Raw genomic sequence first — 17,130 nt, 5'->3', positions numbered from 1 at the left:
AATCCACTTACAGCATTACAACACTCCGGTGAAGGCTAAACGCCTCCACGTTGGCTCAGTTTGGGCCTTAGTCCAGGCCCCTGGGTTTTCTTAAGGACGGAGGTGTGATACACAGTGTGATACCGTGAGGTGTGGAAACCATAGGACTTATTTCACCCTGCTCCTCTTGAGGACTCGCGCTGATTCAGTCAAGGGCTCTCTTGCTGTGTTAAGTAGATGTTGATTTTAGTCCCATTGGGTAACTAGTTCAAGGAGTGTGAAAGGTAACTATGTCGGCGTACCAAATAGCACACTACATTTATATAGGGAATATGGTGCTGTTTAGGACTTAGACACTGATCAGTCCATCCGGTAGTTCAAGGGGAATGGAAGGTTGCTGATATAGTGAGCTCACTCACCTGTCTCACCACCTTGTACATCTGTAGGCTTGTCTACTGATCACCCGTCTGTCTGTCTGTCCCACCTTGTACATCTGTAGGCTTGTCTACTGATCACCCGTCTGTCTGTCCACCTTGTACATCTGTAGGCTTGTCTACTGATCGCCTGTCTGTCTGTCTGTCTCACCACCTTGTACATCTGTAGGCTTGTCTACTGATCGCCTGTCTGTCTGTCTGTCTCACCACCTTGTACATCTGTAGGCTTGTCTACTGATCACCTGTCTGTCTGTCTGTCTGTCCACCTTGTACATCTGTAGGCTTGTCTACTGATCACCTGTCTGTCTGTCTGTCCCACCTTGTACATCTGTAGGCTTGTCTACTGATCACCTGTCTGTCTGTCTGTCTGTCCACCTTGTACATCTGCAGGCTTGTCTACTGATCACCTGTCTGTCTGTCTGTCCACCTTGTACATCTGTAGGCTTGTCTACTGATCACCCGTCTGTCTGTCTGTCCACCTTGTACATCTGTAGGCTTGTCTACTGATCACCTGTCTGTCTGTCTGTCCACCTTGTACATCTGTAGGCTTGTCTACTGATCACCTGTCTGTCTGTCTGTCTGTCTGTCCACCTTGTACATCTGCAGGCTTGTCTACTGATCACCTGTCTGTCTGTCTGTCCACCTTGTACATCTGTAGGCTTGTCTACTGATCACCCGTCTGTCTGTCTGTCCACCTTGTACATCTGTAGGCTTGTCTACTGATCGTCTGTCTGTCTGTCCACCTTGTACATCTGTAGGCTTGTCTACTGATCACCTGTCTGTCTGTCTGTCTGTCCACCTTGTACATCTGTAGGCTTGTCTACTGATCACCTGTCTGTCTGTCTGTCTGTCTGTCCACCTTGTACATCTGTAGGCTTGTCTACTGATCACCTGTCTGTCTGTCCACCTTGTACATCTGTAGGCTTGTCTACTGATCACCCGTCTGTCTGTCTGTCTGTCCACCTTGTACATCTGTAGGCTTGTCTACTGATCACCTGTCTGTCTGTCCACCTTGTACATCTGTAGGCTTGTCTACTGATCACCCGTCTGTCTGTCTGTCTGTCCACCTTGTACATCTGTAGGCTTGTCTACTGATCGTCTGTCTGTCCACCTTGTACATCTGTAGGCTTGTCTACTGATCACCTGTCTGTCTGTGTGTCCACCTTGTACATCTGTAGGCTTGTCTACTGATCACCTGTCTGTCTGTCTGTCTGTCCACCTTGTACATCTGTAGGCTTGTCTAGACTAGGGATCACCTATAGTCAATCTAATCGACAGAATCTGCTCCAGGGTCTCCCCGGTCCTCCACGCCCACCAGGGGCTCGACCAGGGCCTCCATGCAGCCCAAAGTGGAGCAGGACGTGTCCAACCTGAAGAGCATGTCCAAGGGTCTGTCGGCGAGTCTGCCCGACCTGGACTCGGAGTCCTGGATCGAGGTGAAGAAGAGGCCCAGGCCCTCCCCGGCCCGACCCAAGGTGAGTGGAGCTGAAGGAGAGGAGAGGAGAGGAGAGGGACGGAGCGTGTCCGGAAGGGGGATTCAAACACTAAGTACGTTTCAGCACATAGAAATGTCATGTGTAGATATGACATGATTGTCTATTGGCCCCTTCCTCTCTCTTACTCCAGTCACTCTGTGTCCAGTTGAGTGGTCTGGCATTGATAGAGGATGCAGAACCATGGCTCTGTCACCTCTCTCTCTCATACAAGACTATCGTCCTACATGAGGCTTGTGATAGCGGTCAAAAAAGGTTGTCTATTCTTCATGACAAAGATGAGTGTCGGTTCTATGTATTTTCACCTGAACGTTCTGTATTGTTGCGTCCTGAAAAAGCCCCTGGGGTTGTTCCGTTTGCAGGTTTTTTGTTTCAGCAATTAATTACTGCTATGGATTAAGGCTGGGAATTGCCACGGACCTCACAAAACGATATTATCGCGATACTTGGGTACCGATATGTATTGAGATTCAACACTGATTTTATTGCGATTTGTTGTTCCGAACATATTGCTCACCATATGTCTACTGCAGAGGGACAAGAGCCATGAGAAAATGAGTTTTGATCAGTCATGGAAATATAAGTGCTGAAAACCAATTTGTCTCCCTATTTAAAAAGAAGATGCAGAAACAGCTATGAAGGAAATACTGGCGTTTTGGTGCAGGTATAGCCAACTAGCGCCAAAATAATATTGCGATATTGTCAAAACGATACGACAATATATTGTCAAAAATACTACTATGGATATCAGGGCAGTTGCGCATCGTCATGCTTACAACAAAACCCAATGCTTGCAACATGATGCTTGCAACAAAAACTTGTTAACAAAGGCTTCTTTCCTATTTAGTGCACTATTCCCTATTTAGTGCACTACTTTGGACCAGAGCCTTAGTCCAAAAGGAGTGCACTACATAATAGGGAATAGGGTGCCATTTTGTGGTATGTCCATACCTCTACATTGCCCTCTCTCCACTTCCTTGTCTCCCTCTCCACCTCGTCATCCATCCATGTCCCCCTCCCTCCTCCCTTGGGCGGTGACTGATGGTAGACCCCCTCGTTGCAGCAGAAGGACGAGGCTGTCTCCCCGGTGCCCCAGCCAGGGCCCAGCCCGATCCCCTCGGCCTCCTCAGCCCCCATGGCAGCCAGGGAGGAGCAGGACGAGCCCGAGGAGCTGGACTTCATGTTCGACGAGGAGATGGAGCAGATAGACGGCCGCAGGAACACCTTCACCGACTGGTCCGACGACGACTCGGACTGCGAAATCGCCGACAACGACGTCAACAAAATCCTCATCGTGACGCAGACGCCGCCTTACCTGCGGAAGCACCCGGGGGGCGACCGAACGGGCAACCACACGTCGCGCTCCAAGCTGACCAACGAGCTGGTGAAGGTGATCAACGACGGCCTGTACTACTACGAAGCCGATCTGTGGGACGATAACTACGAACCCGAGTACGCCACCATCAAGGTCAGTCCCTTTCACTAACGCTTCAACTCTTATCTAGAATAGGGACATTCATGCAAGGTAAGTTGAGTTAAACGGGGTTTAGTATTTTTCGTTATGTTTCAATTTAGTTTTTACGAGTGTTGCCGATGGGGAATGTAGGTGAATAGCAGAATTTTCCTTAAGGAGTAACTCACTATTTAGGGAATAGTCTAACTAATTCCAGATCTCCAGTTAATTCAGGCCTAGCTTCCCCCAGGCCCAGAAACCATTTCAACAATAATAAACCATAACAAAACAAACTGTTATGAACAGCGAATGCGTACCACTGATATAACTTAAGTGGGCTATTCTGAAAAGTTCCAGGTGTCTATTCTGGCTGCGGGGGTGGACGTTTCTGTCCAAGGCCCGTACGCACGCACGCACGCGCGCGCGTGTGTTTCTGGATGTGGCAGGCCACAGAATGGTCGTGTTGCCATTTGAATGTGTGTTTGTTGTCCCTGCTCCCATTGTGGCAGGGCTCTTTGTGCCGTTCACGTGCCCCCATCCAGTGGTGTGTGGAAAAAGAGTCCCTTGTTTATAAATAAACCTTAGCTGGGCTGCCTGAGCTTAGCTAAGGGCTCTGTGGAGTGGGTTTCTGGGGGGAAAATGGCTCTTCAAATGTCTTCAGAGGTAACTTTGCTAGACTTCGAGATGGCTGGGGCTGGAAATGTAAGTCTTGTTTCAAAATCTGCATCCAAAATGGCTCCTTTTTTCCCTATTTTGGTGCACTGCTTTTGACCAGAGTCCTATGGGCCCTGGTCAAAAGTAGTGCACTATATAGGAAACGTCTTGCCAGTGTGGATGCCGGCTCAGTGTGTAGAATTCGAGTTCAGTAGTTATAGTTTTGCTGTTTTTATACCAATTTTGTCTTAGAGGAAAGTTGAAGGTTCTGTGTTGTTTGGAGGTTGTTATTGTTGACATCCAGACCATTTTGAAAGGGACCGAAATGAAATGGCAGAGCCTTAGTCCAGTTTGAAATGGACCGGAATGAAATGGCAGTTAGAGCCTTAGTCCAGTTTGAAATGGACCGGAATGAAATGGCAGTTAGAGCCTTAGTCCAGTTTGAAATGGACCGGAATGAAATGGCAGTTAGATGAAGGCTCTAATATAGCCTTGTAGTTTCTTGGTCACCATGCCCTGTTGGTGTGTGTCCGACCGTCACCAAACCTTTAGAAGAAGGTACATTAAGCTACATAGATCATTGCTGATGATAGGCCATCAACTGTTTCCTCCGGCTTTTGTTGTTTGGCTCTTGAGAAGAACAAAAAAAATGTTGACATGCAAAAAGGCATGTTCAAATGTTTGGCTTTTTGAATGTTCATCGCCCGGACACAGATAACGGCTAGTCCTGGACTAAGAAGCACTTTCAATGGAGAATCTCCACTTTTTATTCTAGGACTAGGCTTAATCTGGCTCTGGGAAACAAACCAGTCCATTACGTTTGGCCACTGTCTCACTGAGCCTCCCTGCCATGTTGTCTCTGCAGCAAGAGGTGGAGAACTTCAAGAAGGTTCACCTGATCAGCCGAGAAGAGTTTGACTGCCTGACCCCAGAGCCCCCCGTCGACCCCAACCAGGAAGTACCACCGGGACCCCCCAAGCCCCAGCAGAGTGGGTACCACAGACACGGACTAGACACGCGAACACACACACACACACACACACACACGAACGAGGCAGACACGGACTAAACACACACACACACACACGCGAACACACACACACACACACACACACACACACACACACACACACACACACACACGAACGAGGCAGACACGGACTAGACACGCGAACACACACACACACACACACACACGAATGAGGCAGACACGGACAGACGCGCGCGCACACACACACAGACAAGACGCAGACCTCTCAATAAAACGGGTCACACAGTTGTGGCTAAATCCAGTGCCAAGCACAACCACTCAACCGAACCAACATTGGGACATGACACCAGATGTAGAGAACAGAATACGTTGGTGGTCTCCAAGTGAAAATGGTTCTATGGCTTTGCAACACACACACACACTGACAAGCTTTTTAAACTATAGGAATACGTCCACATAGGATACCTGTCTTATTCATATCCTATATATATAGCTGTGGTACTAAAATGACCCATAACTGTATTCCGGATATCACTCATGACTCCTCTGTCTCAAATCTCTCAGTTCCTGTAGACGCCTTGGCGAACAAACTATTCGGTGCCCCTGAGCCTTCTACAATAGCACGCTCCCTCCCGACTACTGTGCCTGACTCGCCCAACTACCGCAGTGCCCGGACACCCCGCACGCCTCGCACCCCGCACCGGAAGGACCCCCCCATGACGCCCCGCTTCTACCCTGTGGTGAAGGAGAGCCGGCCTGTCGACGCCATGGTAACAAATAAGAGTTTCTGCCATTTTGTTTCAACTCACCCAGATCTCCTAGATCTACCAGGGAACATTCTGTTAGATGTTGAGCTCACAGGGAACATTCTGGTAGATGTTGATCTCCCAGGTGTACGGTGCTGTGAAAAAGTATTTGCCCCCTTTCTAATTTTCTCTACTTTTGCATATTTTTGATAATGAATGTTATCAGATCTTCAACCCAAACATAATTTTAGATAAAGGGAACCTGAGTGAACAAATAACACAACACTTACATACTTATTTCATTTATTTCAGAAACAAAGTTATGCAACACACAATGCCCCTGTGTGAAAATGTAATTGCCCCCTTACACATGATTACTACATGATTCCATGTGTGTTATTTCATAGTTTTGATGTCTTCACTATTATTCTACAATGTAGAAAATAGTACAAAGAAAGAAAAACCCTTGAATGAGTAGGTGTTCTAAAACTTTTGACCGGTAGTATGTGTATGCATGTATGTATATATTAGATAAAGGGAACCTGAGTTTACAAAAAATAATAAATATATATTTATTATTATTTTTTGTCAACTCCGGTTCCCTTTATCTAATATTAGGATTTGGTTGAAGATCTGATAACACTGAATATGCAAAAATAGAGAAAATCAGAAAGGGGGAAAATACTTTTTCAGGGTACGTATAGATGATATCTGACCTCTGCTGCTCATCTGTTTTATACGTGATTTGTAAAGAGTTTTTCACTTCCAACTGGGCTGGATTTAGGTCTGAACCGCTGGACTGCTGTCGGTACTGTGCTGTCGGTACTGTGCTGTCGGTACTGTGCTGTCGGTACTGTGCTGTCGGTACTGTGCTGTCGGTACTGTGCTGTCGGTACTGTGCTGTCGGTACTGTGCTGTCGGTACTGTGCTGTCGGTACTGTGCTGTCGGTACTGTGTGGTTAACAGTCCTCTCTCTCTCCAGACCCCGAGGAAGAGGAAGACCAGACACAGCTCCAACCCACCAATGGAGTGCCACGTTGGCTGGGTGATGGACTCGCGAGAACACCGGTCCCGCACCGCCTCCGTCAGGTGAGACAAGTCTCCTCTCCTGTGGTGATTTGCGAAAGTGTACACTTTACCTGTTCATTTTACCTACAAAAGGCTTTATCTTATGTCATAATTAGAACATTTCACCACCATAACAATTTGTTGGAAGTCGTATTGAGTGGTTTACCACTTACACCTTGGTAAATCTACTTGAATGTTAATTTCAGGTTTAATTTGTCATTGGTGAGTTTAATGACTCTTCCCCTCTCTCTCCAGCTCCAACGCCAGCCCCTCAGAGGGTATCCCTGCGTTGGGGGGAATTGGCTGCACCCCCCAGTCGCTCCCCAAGTTCCAGCACCCATCCCACGAGCTGCTCAAGGAGAACGGCTTCACTCAACACGTTTACCACAAGTACCGTCGGCGCTGCCTAAACGGTACCCATAGCTACCCATGTCTTTTCTTCCTGAACAGACAAAGGACACACACACACACACACAGACTTGATCACTCATTCACACACTTAAACAGTAAAGGCGTAGCACCTTCGCCATTTCAAGCAGTCACCATTTCATATACTGCTTCTATTGCTTTACTATCTTCCATTTAGAGACTTCTGACTTCGTCACGGTCTAGAAAGTAATGTTGTCACACACATTTCACATTATAGTATGTGTGTGTGTGTGTGTGTGTGTGTATACAGTGAGGGGAAAAAAGTATTTGATCCCCTGCTGATTTTGTACATTTGCCCACTGACAAAGACATGATCAGTCTATAATTTTAATGGTAGGTTTATTTGAACAGTGAGAGACAGAATAACAACAACAAAAAATCCAGAAAAACGCATGTCAAAAATGTTATAAATTGATTTGCATTTTAATGAGGGAAATAAGTATTTGACCCCTCTGCAAAACATGACTTAGTACTTGGTGGCAAAACCCTTGTTGGCAATCAGAGGTCAAACATTTTATGTAGTTGGCCACCAGGTTTACACACATCTCAGGAGGGATTTTGTCCCACTCCTCTTTGCAGATCTTCTCCAAGTCATTAAGGTTTTTCGAGGCTGACGTTTGGCAACTCGAACCTTCAGCTCCCTCCACAGATTTTCTATGGGATTAAGGTCTGGAGACTGGCTAGGCCACTCCAGGACCTTAATGTGCTTCTTCTTGAGCCACTCCTTTGTTGCCTTGGCCGTGTGTTTTGGGTCATTGTCATGCTGGAATACCCATCCATTACCCATTTTCAATGCCCTGGCTGAGGGAAGGAGGTTCTCACCCAAGATTTGACGGTACATGGCCCCGTCCATCGTCCCTTTGATGCGGTGAAGTTGTCCTGTCCCCTTTGCAGAAAAACACCCCCAAAGCATAATGTTTCCACCTCCATGTTTGACGGTGGGGATGGTGTTCTTGGGGTCATAGGCAGCATTCCTCCTCCTCCAAACACGGCGAGTTGAGTTGATGCCAAAGAGCTCCATTTTGGTCTCATCTGACCACAACACTTTCACCCAGTTCTCCTCTGAATCATTCAGATGTTCATTGGCAAACTTCAGACGGGCCTGTATATGTGCTTTCTTGAGCAGGGGGACCTTGCGGGCGCTGCAGGATTTCAGTCATTCACGGCGTAGTGTGTTACCAATTGTTTTCTTGGTGACTATGGTCCCAGCTGCCTTGAGCTCATTGACAAGATCCTCTTGTGTAGTTCTGGGCTGATTCCTCACCGTTCTCATGATCATTGTATCTCCACGAGGTGAGATCTTGCATGGAGCCCCAGGCCGAGGGAGATTGACAGTTCTTTTGTGTTTCTTCCATTTGCGAATAATCGCACCAACTGTTGTCACCTTCTCACCAAGCTGCTTGGCGATGGTCTTGTAGCCCATTCCAGCCTTTGTGTAGGTCTACAATCTTGTCCCTGACATCCTTGGAGAGCTCTTTGGTCTTGGCCATGGTGGAGAGTTTGGAATCTGATTTGATTGATTGCTTCTGTGGACAGGTGTCTTTTTATACAGGCAACAAGCTGAGATTAGGAGCACTCCCTTTAAGAGTGTGCTCCAAATCTCAGCTCATTACCTGTATAAAAGTGTGTATAAAAATCATAATAGCAGTGGCTTGCTTTGTTACACAGGATGCTACGTCCCAAATGGCAACCTGTTCCCTACATAGTGCACTACTTTTGAAAAATATGGGGAATGTTGGCATTTGGGCCACAGCACAGCCATAAGTGTCTGACCTTTCACCCCTCTACTCCACCAATCGCAGAGCGCAAGCGGTTGGGCATCGGCCAATCCCAGGAGATGAACACGCTGTTCCGTTTCTGGTCGTTCTTCCTGAGGGATCACTTCAACAGGAAGATGTACGAGGAGTTCAGACAGCTGGTGGTGGAGGACGGAAAGGAGGGATACAGGTAATGTTTAATTTCATTATCTGCTTAATACTTATCCGTCTACTGATTTTATACACAGATATTTGTGGCTGCGGATCGGACTTTTCCTGGACCTTTCTTCCCTACAGCTAAAGGTTCGAGAGGGTCTGCTCATGTGCAGCGTACTCTAGGTCGAGAGACAGTCTAAATAGCGATTCAATGTTCCGTTTTCACCATCATTGGCAAAGTAGGGGGGGGGTGGGCAGGACAGTCAAAGTAGGAGTTTTTCTTTTCTTTTCTTTTTTCTTCTTCAACTCAGGCTACGACATGGCAGCATAACTATAAAGATGACATCATCACAAATGTACACGTGTGGTTAAAATGCAGGTTGTTTTATATGTAGACTGCTCCCTGCTTGAAGCTACTGCAAATTCCTTAGTTACTACAGACGGAGAAGGTTGTTGCCTACAAATGTATTTACTTTTGGGATGTTCGTTCAAATAGCCGCACGTTTAAGAAAATATATATATATATTCTGCTGTTCAGAAATGAGGCAGAGACATTGGCTACATCATCATGGTTCAGAAGAGAGTGAGTAGAGAGATAAACGTGAAGGGGGGGGTGGGTTTGAGCACAGTAATGTGAATCGGATATTCGGCTCCGGGGGGGGGGAAGATCCGGCATGGCAGTTACCTTGATTGTATAATGTTACAATGTTTTACTTATGGGCTATTCACGATATATCTTTTTTTATTTTATTGCTTTATTGCACAATTAATGCTCAATACACTGCTTTTCAAACAGTAAGGAATAATCTAATGAATTCAGGGCTTATAAAATTATACCCAGGATAAATATAAGCCTTCCACAACAATAAGACACACACTAATAATTTACTTATTTTATCAAAATAGTTTAACCTTCTTTTGCAATGATCACTGTTCTGGCTTTCAAGGCCGTCTATGAAAATGCCCTTTTTGTTACAAATTTAACCTCAACCATGCACAATGCCCATCCACTAATAATGACCAACTTCTTCTAAGATGCATTATAAAAAATGTACCCAGGTCCACCCGGATTTTCTGTTGGTCCAAACCTCAACTGCGAATAGCGAGTTTAAACTGCTTGTTGGCAGAGAATAAGTTCTATTTTGTTGTTGTGAATGGCAGGGGGAGGGGCTTGGTGTCTGTAAGCCAGTGGGAAGATGCACAGGAGGAGGAGGGGCTTGGTGTCAGGTCATACAGGAGGAGGAGGGGCTTGGTGTCAGGTCATACAGGAGGAGGAGGGGCCTGGTGTCAGGTCATACAGGAGGAGGAGGGGCTTGGTGTCAGGTCATACAGGAGGAGGAGGGGCTTGTTTTCAGGTCATACAGCACAGGAGGAGGAGGGGCTTGGTGTCAGGTCATACAGGAGGAGGAGGGGCTTGGTGTCAGGTCATACAGCACAGGAGGAGGAGGGGCTTGTTGTCAGGTCATACAGCACAGGAGGAGGAGGGGCTTGTTGTCAGGTCATACAGCACAGGAGGAGGAGGGGCTTGGTGTCAGGTCATACAGCACAGGAGGAGGAGGGGCTTGGTGTCAGGTCATACAGGAGGAGGAGGGGCTTGTTGTCAGGTCATACAGGAGGAGGAGGGGCTTGTTGTCAGGGCACACAGCACAGGAGGAGGGGCTTGTTGTCAGGGCACACAGCACAGGAGGAGGAGGGGCTTGTCAGGTCATACAGGAGGAGGAGGGGCTTGTCAGGTCATACAGGAGGAGGAGGGGCTTGGTGTCAGGTCATACAGCACAGGAGGAGGAGGGGCTTGGTGTCAGGTCATACAGCACAGGAGGAGGAGGGGCTTGTCAGGTCATACAGGAGGAGGAGGGGCTTGTTGTCAGGTCATACAGCACAGGAGGAGGAGGGGCTTGTTGTCAGGGCACACAGCACAGGAGGAGGAGGGGCTTGTTGTCAGGGCACACAGCACAGGAGACGAAACCAACGACACCGAACGTTCATAAAAGCAAAAAAAATAATAAAAACTGTGATTCTTGCGATACGGGCATTTGGAACATTGCGCTAAAACATTCATTTGAATGAATTAGCTATCGCCCAGCCCTAGCTCCTTAACACACCTGGTTTCAATCAAGCATAGTCTTCCATTCAGACTACTGCAATTAGTTGGATCAGCCATCTTACTGCTGGGTTGGAACAACAGCCTGCGGTCCATTGTGGCCTTCCAGGATCTGAGTTGCCCACTACTGGTGTTAGATGGGGTGGCAGGTAGCTTAGTGATTAAGAGCGTTGTGCCAGTAACCGAAAAGGTCGCTGGTTCTAATCCCCGAGCCGACTAGGTGAAAAAAATCTGTCGACGTGCCCTTGAGCAAGGCACTTAACCCTAATTGCTCCTGTAAGTCGCTCTGGATAAGAGCGTCTGCTAAATGACTAAAAATGTACAATGTGTTTGTTCAGTCTGCTTGATCACCACACAAGGCTGATTTTTAAATTCCTGTTGTGTGTTGCAGGTATGGACTGGAGTGTCTGTTCAGGTACTATAGCTACGGACTGGAGAGGAAATTCAGACCAGACATCTTCAAGGACTTCCAGGAGGAGACCATGAAAGACTACGAAGCTGGTAAGAGGTCGCCCAGGGGAACCTCAACTCTACACATTATCACAGCGCAGTAACTCTCCATTTTGGGTACATTTCTGTGTCCCAAATGGCACCCTATTCGCCATAAAGTGGGGAACTTTTGACCCAAGAGCCTTGCATATGGGAATAGGGTGCAATTTGGGAAGTATCCTTTAATGACGTAGCTCCCTAACACTGTCCCCCTTTTTCTGTGTCCCCGTCTCTCACAGGCCAGCTGTATGGACTGGAGAAGTTCTGGGCGTTTCTTAAATACTCCAAAAACAAGAACATGGAGATCGACCCCAAGCTGCAGGAGTGCCTGAGCAAGTTCAAGCGTCTCGAGGATTTCAGAATCGATGTAAGTAGGGGAAACCTGTGAAAAAATAGTTTTTTGTTTTCTACAGCAACTTTCGACTACTATGGAAACCTGTTGAAGTGTGCATTTAGGCACGTTTTCTACAACTTTCACTACCAGCCACGTGAGTGAATAACAAAGGTTTAACGGTTTAAAGGTTGTTATCGGAGTGTTATCATCAGGGCTCTAATGTGCGACCCAATTTGGTCGAAATATTTAGCTGTGCGACCAGGAGTTGTATTTTGGAAGCACTGTGCGACTATGGAAAAGAAAATCTCCCAGATCATAATTGTTTTAATGATGAGGCGTTCATTCAGTCGCTCACTGTACCATTGTTTCCGAGTGCCCTAGAGAGAAATGAGGGTGCAGATTCGATAGCGTCATAGTTGCACCATTATTAGAGAGAAAACGGATTGCTTCTGGCCCAACCAGGTCAAAACCGGGGCCCGGTGTCCCGATTTAGTGATGGAACTTAAGGCTTACGAGTGTTTTTAACGATGCATGAAGATGTAACATGCGTTTCCCAAAACACCACTTGGAGAGAACGGTCGCTTAGTGCGTTGTTGGAGCATGTGTTGATACTAATAGGATCGAAAGAAAGGCAGCGCTGCTCTCGGATCAGCTTTTAAATATTTCCAGAACATTATATTTATTTCACAATACTGACGACGGATCATCTCCTAGATCAGGGTTTCCCAAACTCGGTCCTGGGGACTCCAAGGTGTGTACGTGTATATATATATATTTTTTGCCCTAGCACTACACAGCTGGTTCAAATGTTGAACTCTTCATCAAGCTCTGATCATTTGAATCGGCTGTGTAGTGCTAGGGCAGAAACCAAAACGTGCACCGCTTGGGGTCCCCTGGACCGAGTTTGGGAAACGCTGTCCTAGAGAGATATTACCACCTATGGCTGCAAATATTGAGGCGGATTATTCTAGTGCTTACCCAATATTAATGCACTAAATCACCGATTTTGGCACATCATTGAGCACGTTAGGCTACAAATATATTGAGACCAATTACAGACTGTAGCCTACAAGTAACTAAGTTGATTTGAACGGGAAATGTATTTCAACATGATTTGAAATAGGCCTATAGCCTACTGTTTATATTGTAATGCAGTCATCTCTGTTTTCATTCTAAGCATCTTTTTGTAAGTTGCTTGTTTGTATCAATTGCGAAGACATTGGTCCCGTTCCTGGGACCACCCATACGTAAAATGTATGCACGCATAACTGTAAGTCGCTTTGGAAAGTGATCGCCGGTCACAGAGAGACGGATAAACCAGGTGTGTGTGTGTGTGTGTAAAGGAGGGCAAAATAAGCTGTTCTGAGGCTGCCATTATATTACCAGCGTTTTAAGGTGCAACGTCAATAACGATGGTTTTGGGGAACAGCTCAAGAGATTTAACGATGCTCCCTACGAAAGTTCTAATGATTAACTTAGACTTAAGATGCTTTTGGGAAACTGGGCTTTAACTAACCGGTAACGTCACCAGTTTATCCACTGAAAGAAAAGAAAGGGATTGCTTCTTCTTCAGGAGATTTAATGATCACAGCAATGAATGAATGAATGACAGATCTCTCGCGTGTCCTCATCACAAACCTGACATTTTTAAAGATACATTTTATATGTAATGCATCTCAATTGGAAAATGGTACTTTTACACAATGTAGAAACCTAATATTCCACAAATGACTGCGTTCGTATCAACATTTTAGCTTTTATAATAAACTAATGTATTTAGTTACATATTAGCTTCTATGGCACAACGTGCTTCAAAAGTAGCTAGAATTCTTATATTGTATTTTCTGGTGCTCCTAAATTTAATGTGGTGCTCCTAACTTTTTTTAAGTGGGAGCACCAGTGCTACCAATGACATTTTTAAAAATGTAGATGTTTGTTTGACAAGGCTTTTATCAGAGTGCTATCATGCGCCGTCAGGCTTTTGTAGGTTCAAAGTACTGAGCAAGCGGGTTTGTTAAACATTAACAAAATGGCACCCATTGCTGCGAGACTAGTTTCTTGACTACCTTGTTCACCCTGTAGTTTTTTTGACTCCATCTCACATGGCACATAGGACTCTGGTCAAAGTTGTGCACTTGAGACGCAGACTTTGTTACGGAACGTTCTGTTAGAGGACGTCTGTAGGGCCCCGGTCAATCCCACATCTCACCATTTGTCCTTCATTGCAGCCCCCGATGGAGGAGGGAGGCCGCAAGAGACACTCATCCAGCGGAGACGGTCGCCGCCGCCACCCCTCCCAGGGCTCCAGCCGCCCCCACAGCCAAACTGGCTTCGGCCCAGCCCTGTTCGCCCAGGGCCCCGCCAAGGATGATGCCAAAAACAGCAGCCAGAGCCAGCGACCTGCAGCCCAGGCCTCGGCCACCGCATCAGACGCCAAGCCACCAAAGTAACCCCGGACAACCCTCGGCCACGCGGATCAACTCAACGTCATCAAATCCTTTCTGCAACACAAGGGGGGGGGGTCCAATGGTTCACGCAAGCATGAGAGATTGACTTTGATGAATGTCTCGTGATTTTAAATAAATCAAGGCTCTTCCATTTTTAATTTCTTTGGTTTGAAACACCGAGAGTTTTGTCTTGTTAGAGACGAGACGAAGACTATTGAAGGAATGGATGAAGTGTTCCATTTTTGATTTTTTTGTTGCAAACCTTAGCATATTCTCCCAGTGGTTACTATGTGGGAATGAACATGGTTTTTGAGCACGTTTTGATGGCTACTGCAAACCTTGTGGCCCCCTTTCTATCGTTGGACCTTTCCATTTAACTCCCATCTGTTGGCTGACCGATGACCGATTCCTCAAGATCTGATTTTTTTTCTTTTTCTTTTTTTTCTTTCTTCGAGTGGTGGATTGGAAACTGATGCTTTGAAAAATTAAGGAGGAAAAAAAAATATTTGACTTGTTTTGGGCTGGAGAGAAGAGAAGACCGGGCGAGGGGAAAAAAAAAAAAAAAAAAAACAAGTAACCAAATGTTGAACATAAATGACTAGTACCAGTCTCAAGATGGTTGAAAGTTGCCTTATTTTAATGGTTTTTCTGCTTAATTTGTGCCCGCCACCTTAATGTCGATTGTACAGCATTGATCATTGCAAATATGCAACGTCGGTCACCACCTACAATAGTGGCCACTCAGTGACCCCCTGCCTGCCAAACAGCACCCCTCTGAACTGTCTTCCAAGTGTCATATGGTCTGTTACAAAGCCTCCCCCCCCTCCTCCCCACCCCTCGGTGTGTTTGCAATTTGTGGCTCTTTGTGCTAAAACAGCTTTGCTGGGGGGGCCGCTCCCACCCCTGACGCCCCCCCCCCCCCCCCCCCCCCTCCATCCATCTACCTACCCGATCATCCTACCATCCATCCATCCATCCATCGTACACTATTGAGGCTACAGGACTGGAATCACCAATCCGGATTACTTGAAGAAAAGAGAGGAAAGGCAGGTGCTTTAGGTGTGTGGTGGGCTTTGGGGGGGGGGTAATGGCCTGCTTTCCAGGGCTAAACAAGACTACGCTTCAGTCTGCAGCTTGGCATGGCCTATACCCTCGCATCCCACCATCACTCACACACACACACACACCCCTCAGTGTTTCTTCCAGAGAGTGGCGGCTCTACTCTGTTCTTCTGGAGGAGTACAACCAATGGACAGGCTATGTATCCCCTCTGATCCCAACCAACCTGTTCTACCAGTCAGATCAACTATAATAATCTGGTTTAGATAACTTAATCTTTATCCGACATGAGTACTGATATCATCAAAATAGATTTGACTTTTTTTTTTTTCTCCACTAATGTAAATGTGAACTGATGAAGAGAGATGACACCTTCCTGCTACTTGTTTTATTGTTTATAGAACAGATTATATATTCTCCTTACATGTACGTACTCAACATATTTTTTTTTTTTTTTTTTTTTTTAATGGTCTCTTAAGATAATCGTTTTAATGCTTTTTAATTTGCTGTGTTTCTAGGGGTAGGTAGATGGGTATGTCTGTATCGAATATGCATTTGAGACCTCTGGACTTTCAAGAAATGGGAAAATAGTATAGTACAAATAAAGGGACATTTTACATTAGGGCATCAACTGACATTCAATACAACAACAACAACAACAAAAAACATCACACGTTTCCAGGAAGTAGAGTTCAATTTCAAATCAAAGTTAATTTGCAGAATGTCATTTTTTTAATTTTGATAAATTTTGTTTACAAATTGCGTGATGTGAACCACTGGTGTGTTCACGCGACAGGCAATTTAAAACTTTACACAAATTGTATCATGTGTCAAAGTTGATGGTTGAATAGTCTCCCTAACTAGTTATTGATCAGTGAAGTATAATGGTCCTCTTTAGTTAAATATCAATTGGCATGAATAACAGTTAAAACTATTCCTTCTGCTGGAGGTGCAAAGGAATGATTCAGATTCACTGGTCGCTGTGTTAGAATGTCCAGTTGTCTTCATGTTTTGTTTAAAATAAAAAATTAAAAAATCATTAACCGCCATTGTTGAACAATTTACAAGAGTTTAGCAAGAATTACGTTTTGTTTTTAGCTTCTTCTTTTTTTCTGTCTTGTGGGCTTAGCTCAAGGGAGCTGCGGGTCAATTCAGGAGGCTGATATGATTGGTGAATCACTCAAGAAATCATTTACTTGCGGAATAAAGACAATACGACAAAACTCCAACCATTTCCCAACCCAGTTAATCCTCTGAGAGGATGTGGTGTCACCAGGGGGCGCCCTTCCACAGACAGCCACACAGACAGACGCCCCCCCCCCCTCCCCAGTGAAGGTCACCTCTGTGTTCCACCCCCCTCGTCTTGGACCAGGATAGAGGGGACAGGTGAGACCGGTGCTCTGGGGTCCAGCCTATTTAATTTTTTATTATTTTTTTTATTTTATTTTTAGCATTGTGACACAAACCCTGCGGATGGATCAGCTGGTGCTCCAATGAACACTAGGGGGCGCCACGTCTGGCATCCTGCAGGGTCAGGTGG

The 17,130-nt window shown here is 45.9% G+C and overlaps 1 protein-coding gene across 8 annotated transcripts in view; it reads left to right on the top strand.

Moving 5' to 3' along the window:
* Window positions 1-15,292, top strand: part of LOC311142213 (la-related protein 1-like) — a 53,490-nt gene extending 38,198 nt beyond the window's left edge. For 2 of the 8 annotated variants that reach the window (XM_084177811.1, XM_084177807.1), the window contains 10 exons: window positions 1,704-1,888; window positions 2,955-3,374; window positions 4,879-5,002; window positions 5,569-5,774; window positions 6,733-6,839; window positions 7,074-7,231; window positions 9,050-9,194; window positions 11,653-11,762; window positions 11,990-12,117; window positions 14,313-15,292. In XM_084177811.1, coding sequence (XP_084033937.1) covers window positions 1,704-1,888; window positions 2,955-3,374; window positions 4,879-5,002; window positions 5,569-5,774; window positions 6,733-6,839; window positions 7,074-7,231; window positions 9,050-9,194; window positions 11,653-11,762; window positions 11,990-12,117; window positions 14,313-14,534 — 1,805 coding nt within the window. In that variant the 3' untranslated portion in view covers window positions 14,535-15,292. Of the gene's footprint in view, window positions 1-1,691; window positions 1,889-2,954; window positions 3,375-4,878; window positions 5,003-5,568; window positions 5,775-6,732; window positions 6,840-7,073; window positions 7,232-9,049; window positions 9,195-11,652; window positions 11,763-11,989; window positions 12,118-14,312 lie in introns of all 8 variants that reach the window. The other 6 variants (XM_084177809.1, XM_084177813.1, XM_084177808.1 and 3 more) reach the window with 3 other exon arrangements.
* The last annotated feature ends 1,838 nt before the right edge of the window (window positions 15,293-17,130 follow it).

This window comes from Coregonus lavaretus (assembly GCF_964263955.1).
Source record: "Coregonus lavaretus genome assembly, chromosome: 15".
NCBI classification, from domain to species: domain Eukaryota; kingdom Metazoa; phylum Chordata; class Actinopteri; order Salmoniformes; family Salmonidae; genus Coregonus; species Coregonus lavaretus.
Note: the sequence above shows the minus strand (reverse complement) of the source record. Positions and strands in the feature narration are given on the sequence as shown.